At 42.9% G+C, this 9,626-nt stretch overlaps 1 protein-coding gene across 1 annotated transcript; it reads right to left on the bottom strand.

The window, feature by feature from the left end:
- Window positions 1–775: 775 nt before the first annotated feature.
- TMEM70 (transmembrane protein 70) lies at window positions 776–9,400 on the bottom strand. Its single transcript, XM_088471425.1, is given in 4 exon segments — window positions 776–2,065; window positions 2,067–2,470; window positions 4,819–4,930; window positions 9,066–9,400. Coding segments are annotated over 4 exon segments (711 nt in total). The 5' UTR covers window positions 9,216–9,400; the 3' UTR covers window positions 776–2,020.
- Between the last annotated feature and the right edge of the window lie 226 nt (window positions 9,401–9,626).

Raw genomic sequence — 9,626 nt, 5'->3', positions numbered from 1 at the left:
GGCACCAGGATGCATTATGTGAATGCAAGTGGGCGGCATAGTGTGATGCTCTGGACAATGTTCTAGTGGGAAACCTTCGGTCCTGCCATTCATGTGGATTTTACTTTGGCACGTACCACCTACCTATACATTGTTGCAGACCCCTTCATGGCAACTGTATTCCCTGATGGCAGTAGCCTCTTTCAGCAGGATACAAAACAATTTTAGGAATGATTTGAGGAACATGACTAAGCGTTCAAGGGGTTCACTTGGCCTCCAAATTCCCCAGATCTCAATCCGATCGAGCATCTGTGGGAAGTGCTGTAAAAAAAAGAGCCAAGGAGGCCCCGCCTCGAAACTTAGGATCTGCTGCTAAAATCTTGTTGCCAGATACCACAGCTCACCTTCAAAAGGTCTTGTGGAGGCCATGCCCCAACAGGTCATAGCTGTTTGGAGGCACGATGGGAGACCTACACAATGTTAGGCAAGCGTTTTAATGTTATGGCTGATGGGATAGATGGAATAATATACCCCCTACTGAAAAATACAATGGTAGTAGCCCACTCAGTGTTCCGTGATCTTATAAAAGCACGAGGCTGTGCAGAGAATACACATGGTTCCATAGTTACAAAAATGTTACCCAATTCACACATGCCTACTCTCCCAGGATGGCTGGGAGTATCCCGAAATTGGGTGGCGCTCCCAGCCCCCCGGAAAAATAGGCAAATCTCCCGACTGCCGTCACCCCCCTTACAACTCCCGCATTGCCCCGGACACCCCCACCCCCGTTCCCAATATATAAACCCAAATGTCGGTAAGTATACCTCAATTACTGTGTTGACTGAAGGCTCAATTCCCAATTATTCCCACCCTAACGATCTGCACACACAGAGATGGCAGTTGCAATAGCTCTTCAAATGTAAAAAAGACATTCTGAAATTAAACTATATACCCTACAACCACTATAGGGTTGTAGGGTATATAGTTAATCTTTTGGGATGAAATAATTGGCCAAGAGCTGCTTTGGTCAAAAATCACAGAAAGGGTTTCTTTTCCTTGATATTATTGCCCATAATCCCTACATAAGGCAAATAAAATAAAGATTTATATTCCAATATGCTGTCAAGCAGACTATTTAATGTAAAATATATATTGAAAAAAATAAAATAAAATAGAAAGTTCTTCACAGGGAAGCCGATGCATCTCCAAAACATAGAAAATTGGTAAGGCCGTAAGGGGACAAAAACCCTACAGGCATTGAGTGTCCTCTAGAGCTGCCCCCACCGCCTACATCGGAAGGGAGTCACTGGAACAATGTAACAAAACATTGTGCTCTTACAGAAACCAAAGCCAAACTGTATTCACCAGAAACGTTGGTAGTTTCCTATAGGGGTGTTTCTGTGGCCACTGTTACAGCACAGTGTGTTATAACATTATGCTTGGTAACTCAAGTATAAAAACAAATTTCACATGGCTCCCGATGGGTAAACTAGGAATCATGGTTGTGATTTACAGCTGGTCTTCTAGTGTGGAGTCAGCAAAGTGAGGGGGTACATTCTCTGGTCACCAAGGTGCGTTTTTCTTGGGTAGAGAGGTGACTGGGGGGAAATGGTAAAAGGAAAGTCATTACGTTGACGACGTAAATTAAGCAATGTACTCAAGAATGAGGAAATCACATGCTATAAAGTGAGGTCTTGTGGCATTAGCAAACATGATTATTGCTAGTCATCCACTACATTGCAAATATAAACACAGCTCAGTCCTCTTGCATTGTAACTGAACAACGCACAGCTGTGAGGCTACGGTTCAGTGATGGGTTCTAGAGCGTGAAAATACATATACTTAAGGGGTTATGTAAACGTATCCCATAGTTCCATATCCTATTGTTGGGGTATTTGCGTTTAACCCTTATTTAGCACCTATTACTCACAAGTCACCATGTGCATATTTTTCAGAGCAAATATAAGATAATTAATCCTACAATATTTCCATCTTCTAGAACATTAAAGAGCAGTCACTACACATTCACAAGGGAGAGAGTTTATTTTTCCTTCGAGGGCTGATTCAGTTCTTCGGGATTAAAACTTAAAAGGTTTATCGTAGCCCATCAGGTGATGATAGTGCCAAGGGTTTGGGAATAACCCTGGATTAAGCAGCATGGATTTTTTTTTGGCATAAAAAGTTGTGAACATTTTGCTAATTCCAGGTACTGTAACATCCTCTGGAGAAAACACAGTCCTCTTCTCCACCAGAAAGGCATTATACGTAACGGCGGTATAGAGGTCTGTGTCTCTGTTGTGATATAATCGGACCACGTATCCTTTTGTTAAAAAATGCAGAGTAACAGGTGTGATGAAGGTGAAAAATCCCACCACACTGAAGAAAGCAATTTTTAAAGCCACGCTGTCCACTCCAATGCCGGACTTCACCATGATAAGTGGCAGGATAAATAAGCTGGCCATACTAGTGGAGTAGGAGAAGAACTTCACCCCTGTGTAAACAAAAATGGTGACAATAGGTTATGAGAGAATAGCTTACAGACACAGCATGCTATGCTATGGTCACTTCACTGATAATGGTATAACTATAAGATACCCCATCCACAGGTTCCTTGGCTAAATTCTCTTTGTTCACAGTAATTCAGCTACTTACCAACTTTGTACATAATGCCTCAGTGATGTCACTATTTCCTAATAAATAGATAAGCTGAATATAGATTCCATTTACACAATGGGCCGATGAAAATGTTCAACGCGAGTCAACCATGATTGCTCCTGCACTGTGTGCACAAAACTAATTGAGTCTATTTACCCGACTCATGTACAATTTTGCATGTGACAGACTCAATGTAATTTATGTTTGGCAGGTTCCTGTGGTTTCCAATTGAGTGAAAAACTACTATAGAATATTGGGGGGGGGGGGGGGGGGGGAGTTGTTCATTCCTTTGGAGTGCTTTCAATTTATTAACTGTACTATTATTTTTGTAGGCAAAAGAATAAGATGACATTGTAGCTAGGCCTACATATCTTTATTATTTTTTCTGTAGTAAGGCAGTTAAAAAAAATTGAGATGTCTACCCAAAGTCAATATTCAAAGTTAAGCCCCGCTCCTCCCAATTAGTAGACAGGCTGGAGTCTAATCTGCTGGACCACTGTTGTTCAGTAGATCCTATCCGCTGTGCTTCAAAACATTCACAAAATCAGCCAGTCACTGCTCTTCCTACACGATGGGTAAGCAGGCAAAGTTGAAGAGAAGGTGCACAACAGTGGTGGTCCCGAACATCAGACACTTGCTCGTCTGCCGGCTGGATGGAGGGAAGCAACATTAATATTTCCTTTCAGTGGACAACTCCCTTACAGCATAAAATCCTGAAAAACATTTAGCTAGAAACAAAAATGTGTGTGCTGGGATTGCTCAATTTCAGAACGTATAAGGGTCATTTAGTGCTTCTTCCTGGCCTGCTTATGGCAAACACATGGGGAGTTTCACTATTAAAAAACATTGCCTTTTTACATTTCGGACTTAACGAGGCCGGGAAACAGCAACTTTAACAAGCAGCCCCTTAGCAAAGAAACCCCTTAGAGGTATATGTACTAAGGTGTGGGTCTATAGAAGTGGAGGTATTGCCTATAGCAACCAATCAGATTCTAGATATGGTCTTCTAGAAGGTGCTAGATAAATGTTAAGTAGAACCTGATTGGTTACTATAGGCAACATCTCCACTTCTATAAACCCATACTTTAGTAATAAACACCTAAGTCTTGGAATGCATGCAAAAATACAATATAGTTCAGTAGCTCAGGTATTAACCCTTTTGTTGTAGAAACGAAGAGTTATGTGCTTCAGGAGGCAGACATAACGCTCCACCACAGTCCACTGAAAATAACTGTCCTCAACAAGGTCCTCACGGTTATAGATCAGATGTGACTTGAAATCAGCTAATGGTTCTATGGGGTCATTCCATGGCTGGGTGGACAAAAAAGCTGTGTAATGGAGTCCCTGGTTGGAATCACAGTATCGGCGTGTACTGTCAGCTGGCATGCAGACTGACGGCTGCATTGGCTGAGAAAGTAGGGTTTCTGCTTACAGGAATTTACTGAGCACATTTAAAAAAAAAAAAAAAAAAAAAAAGTGTACAGCTAAGGTTCTCCATATTAAAAAGTAGACTCCAGTTTTTCTGTTTCTTATATACACTACCCTGTCCCTACGTCAGGGCCAGGTAAACAATGGGGCGAATGGAACCACAACTCCAGGCCTCCACATAAAAATAGGCCCAGCATCATGACCACATAACGATGACCAGCCAAGAGGGGCCACACAGTCATCCATAAATCATATGTATTAAAATTGTATTTTTGTTTTCCTTACAAAATTATACTTTTACACATTTAGGGAGACATTGGGGCTGCAGGGGGTGTACACACCCACATAGCATTAGTCACCCCTTCACTTCTCACAATAGGCCCTTGATCATTTAACCCCAGGCCCATGTGGACCTTAATTCATCCCTACCCTAAGTAGGCAAATAAAAGTGGTCAAACCAGACCCTGTTGTTTATTTAATCAAAGTTTTCAAAGTCAATGTCCCATAAACACTTGCAGCCTTGAGGATACGGTGTTATCTGATAGAACCAGACATGGTCAGGTGAGATCAGAAAAGCAGACACAGCGCTGCTCACATTCAATATTTCTTTGGATAGGAAGCCAAGACATTAAGCAGAGAAGTGACTTTGTATGAAAATGTTTTAGTTAGACTAAAATCATCCTTTAATGCAACCGACGGCGATCAACAGTAAGATTGTGTGCTTGTTCAAAGGAAGGATGTAGATGAAGAACATACCAAGTACTGCCCTGGCCAGATTTCCAGTATAAACCAAACTGCCCAGTTCATGGTTTATGGGAGCAGAGGACGTGCAGAAAATGCGAAACGGCTTAAAATCAGGGACAATAACCTAGAGGAGAGAAACAAATTGCAGATGTGACATGTAAGACACGCAAAAGTATATATTGCATAACTTAACAAAACCTAATGTCATCATGAAGACTGTCCTCCCTACCTAGAAAAATAAAATTCAGCAAATATTGCAAGACAGGTAGAACCCCATTCAATATGATGCAAGTTCTGGAACACAGGAGAGTACATTGAAATGGGAAATGATCAGCTCTATGCTAGGTGTGGTACAATTGTTACAGGTTTTCCACCCAGGGAAATACCAACAGAATTAACCATATTATGGGATCATCCCTTTTTCAAATGTAAAGCAATGTAAAGGGAAAAACGCTGTTCGGGTAATAAATATTCACATTCTCACCACTTACATCATTACTTATAGTGTTCATTCTAGCACCCTGCACTTGTTACAAGCCATTGCAGTTCCTCTCTCCTGCCTGGGGTGTCGCTATATGCTCTGGTGCATCTTTAACACAATGGTCTGTGTCTCAGCAGTTTGATGCATCAGCTGAGTGTGCTAGAAGCACCAGAGCAGAAAACAACACCAGAGGCAGAAAAGAGGAACTGCACAGGTTGTGACAGGTGCAGGGTGTTAGAATGAAGACTATAAAATGGCCCTGGGTATTGGTCACAGTTATTGGTGCTGTAACAAGCCCACTAATGTCTTAAAAAGCCTAATCTGGTTTTATTGGAACACAGTAAGAGCAATTTACCACTGTAATTTCCACCAAAAGCAATTTCCTACTAGCGTATGCATCCATACCACCAAAGCAGTGGGGTTATTTATTAATACTGCAATTAGGTGAGAATTTGCAATGGGGTGCTGAGATTTTCTGTCAAAGTGTAAGCTTTTCAAGCATGTCATGTTGCAGCAGTTTATAACCCTTGCAGACATAGACAAAGCTAAGCATGTTTTCTAGGATCCGTGCAGTCTGCTCTAGATGATTTTGCTTAAACCCCCCCACCACCACGTAAAAGGAAAAAATGTGTTGGTTTCTCCTTCAAATTCATAACCAGCACTAAGCCTTTAAATCTAGGCTGGTAGTGGAAAAATATAAAGGACAAATAAGGGGAATTCAATTAGAGGTGAAAAGCCTTATTCGCCTGTTTTTTTGTGAAAAATTCGCCTAAAAAAAAATTCACCAAATTCAATTCCAGGACAATTTCGCCTAAGTGGAAACAATTCTCCAAAAATGATTCTCCAATCAATAGCTGGTGAAAAGAAATGCAAAATCTTTATTTTGGGGTGCAAACGTGGGGAAACAACTCAGACCCCTTGGGACAGCCCCCCAAAGGACAAATACGCAAAAAAACCAGAAACTAAAACCTAAGAACACCCCAAAAAAGACATGTCATTTTTGGGGTGTAAATTTAAAAAGTGGGGGGATAAACATTAAAAGTAGCGAAAAAGACTTCTTGGGGGTCCACAAGTATGGGTCAGGTGTTTTTGGGATTGCAGGTGCATGCAGCAGGTGGATTTTTAAAGTTTTTTTAAAAGTTCACTTTAGAGACATAAAAACATGCTAGCACCCATTTTCAAGTACCCCAAATTTGACAGGAATTCTTATTTTCACCAAAAACTACAGCTTTATGCCATTCTTCACCACTTTTACAAAAACGCTAATAGCAAGCAATTTACACAACTTAAGTACCCAAAATAGCTTTATTAGGGCTATTAGTACACATCTATACTGATTCCCTATGTTAGTGCATCTTTTTCTGGGGTACAGAGTGATTTCCCCAATTCTTTCAGTACTTTTCACCTGTTCCGTATTCGCCTGTTTCCGTGTTCGCCTGTTTTGCAATTGAATTAGGCGAAAAGTGGGGACGAGCACGGAATAAATTCGCCTCTGAAACAGGCGAATGAAGCGAACAGTCGGACAGGCGAAAAATTCGCCTCTAATTGAATATGGCTCTCAGTGCCAGTTAGCATGGGGATGAATCCCTAGGGAAGGGGGTCACACAAAAACAAATATTCAAGCCCCCCAGAATGCCCAGTCTGTAGTTCTCACATACATTAGGGCTAACCCAGGCGATCAGGGTGTGCATGGTGGCAGCCACAATCATATTACTTGGAAGAGGGGATATCCCCCATAAGTCAAGTATCCTCCTAAAGAAGCCACCATAACGTTAGAAAAAGGAGAAGTGACAAGCAGAAGAGGCTGCAGCATGTGTACTGTTGTGCAGGTGGGGGAGCAACACCTATGCCTGAAGAGCAGGGACGTGAAAGTCCCCACAACTTGTTAAGAGACTTCTGCAAAGCACAAGAGGGGCTGAGTGCTGCCAGCACGGAAGGACACATAAGCCAGGGAAGATAGAGTGGGAGGTCATGGCAGTATTCATAGTCCAGCAATTGGGGGAGGGGGGGAGGAATCCCAGCATTCAGGGGTACCAGGGTAGAAATTATAAAGGTGTATTACTATGTTAAAGGATAAGATGGGCGAGTGGCTACAGGTCACATGGCATAATTATTAGCACCCCATTAGGATGGAGTCCTCATATTAGTAGAAGCTCCCTGAAAAGTGAAAGGCAGGCAGCATGGCTGAATGCAATCTTGAAAGAAACAGTGGAGGCTGTGAGGGTCCCCGGCAAGAACGGGATGTCAATCCCAGAGAGAGAGAGAGCGTTCATGTTGAATGGGATGTTGTGTGGAAACCTAGTGTGACAATCTACTGTTTGTCTCCTTGTGCGAGAGACTGCAGCCTGACCTGGTGTATACTGCTGCCCGTTTTACAACATATGCCACTGTAACAAAGTACTGTGCTAGAGTAAGTTAGGATAACCTACTGTGTCCTGATGTAACCAACATAATTATTGTGCAGGAGGCGTTGGCGCTGTAAGACGATGTTGGTGTGCTGCTGGAGGAGAAGAGTTTTCTTAGTTTGTTCTTCTCTAATAAAAATGTCTTCACCATGAGATGGTCTGGCGCCCAATTTATCTACCTGCGCTGGCACTTGTTACCTATACCAACTCCACCACACTGCATCCTGTGTTAAACACCCGAGTATTTGAGTTCCACTGGTCCCTACCTATGCCACACCAAAAACCAGCCAGAGCACATATATTGTGTATTATACACCATGGCGTTCCAGCATTTCCGCTCAGTAAGCAGGGGTTTACACTGCCACCAGCCCTGGCTAGTACAGCCTAGTGCTAGTTAGTAGAAACTAATTATCTGAGGAACCCACTCTTTGTCATCTCCCCACCCCAGACTCTCCTTCCGCTTAAAAGCCTAGTATTGGTTGTGCTTATCCATCATAGTTGTTTTTCATGGTATAATTGATTGTTAGTTAAGTTATTTCATATTTTTCAAATTTAAGTGTATGAATGGTATTAATATTTACAGAAGACTACATACTAAGGGGTATATTAACTAAAGTGAGTTTTTTTTTTAGACGTGGAGATGTTGCCCATAGCAACCAATCAGATTCTACTTAACATTTAACTAGGACCTATTTGAAGATAATAGCTAGAATCTGATTGGTTGCTGTGGGCAACATCTCCACTTCTAAAAACTCTCACTTTAGTAAATATACCTGTAAGTGTCCCACTACAAAGCTGCTGCTTACTCTGGGCATGGTTAATCTGTTGAAAGAAATTCTATTAACATTAGATATTTTTTGGGGGCTACTTGTATATCATAGGGATCAGCCTTGACTCTACTGTTGTGGGCTCCTTTAGTGGTGGGGGCAGGGATTAGGCAATTATTCATAAATTCATGTTTTTATATATTATGTACAATATAAAAAAAATTATTTTTTGAGTTTTTCCGACCGGATGAGCACAGCAAGAATAAACAAAGGGTAGCCTGGTGCCGCCGAAAAATTATATACACTATTATTCTTCTTTGTACCATCAAAGTGTATTTAGTAATCTGTAAAAAGGTGCTGTACCCTATAAAGTTTTTACTTTGGGGCTTAAAAGGTACACCCTACAGGGCCTGCTCTGTCTGTCACCCCCTCCCTTCTCTGCACCATCCCATGCCTGGCCTGTCTGTCACCCCCTCCCCTCTCTGCACCATCCCATGCCTGCCCTGTCTGTCACCCCCTCCCCTCTCTGCACCATCCCATGCCTGCCCTGTCTGTCACCCCCTCCCCTCTCTGCACCATCCCATGCCTGCTGCTCAGAGACCGCACCTGGCTGGAGGGCAGGAGACTCCCCTGCACACGGCTCTGTACAGTGTCCCGCGCCAGGAACCGGAGGCAATCCCGCGTGCTGCCCGGGCCCCTGTACGCCAGGCTCAGGAGCCCCCGCGGGCACCGGCCGTACACAAGAAAGCGAAGCATCTCCTCTTCGGCACGAATGAATCGAATGTAGCTAGTGACTGAGTCCTAATGCTAGTTTGCGCAGCGCGGTGACCCGGATCTATTGCCTCGGATGTGCTAATCCCTCGTCCCCTTGGTGATTTCTCCCCATCTCTAGCAGTTGCCTGGGTGAGTGTGGGAGCATCATGGTGCAGCATCCTAATATGTTCGTGTCACAACATCTACTGGGCCGATGGGTTCCGCCTCCCCCTGTGTGTTACTAAAGACACTGACTGCTGCTATCGCCCTGTCTGTGCCAGTAGTAGCAGTGATACACATGGGGATACTAATCTTCGGGAAATAAGAGCACCCTACACCGTTGGCAGTCATATATGCATATAATGTATGAAGTCACAGGGATCTGGCTGATAGGATCATATGTGGGCTCCTTGT

This window comes from Taudactylus pleione, unplaced genomic scaffold (assembly GCF_031769625.1).
Source record: "Taudactylus pleione unplaced genomic scaffold, aTauple2 ptg000114l, whole genome shotgun sequence".
Lineage (NCBI taxonomy): Eukaryota > Metazoa > Chordata > Amphibia > Anura > Myobatrachidae > Taudactylus > Taudactylus pleione.
The sequence above is the reverse complement of the archived record's forward strand: the minus strand, read 5'-3'. Positions and strand labels throughout refer to the sequence as shown.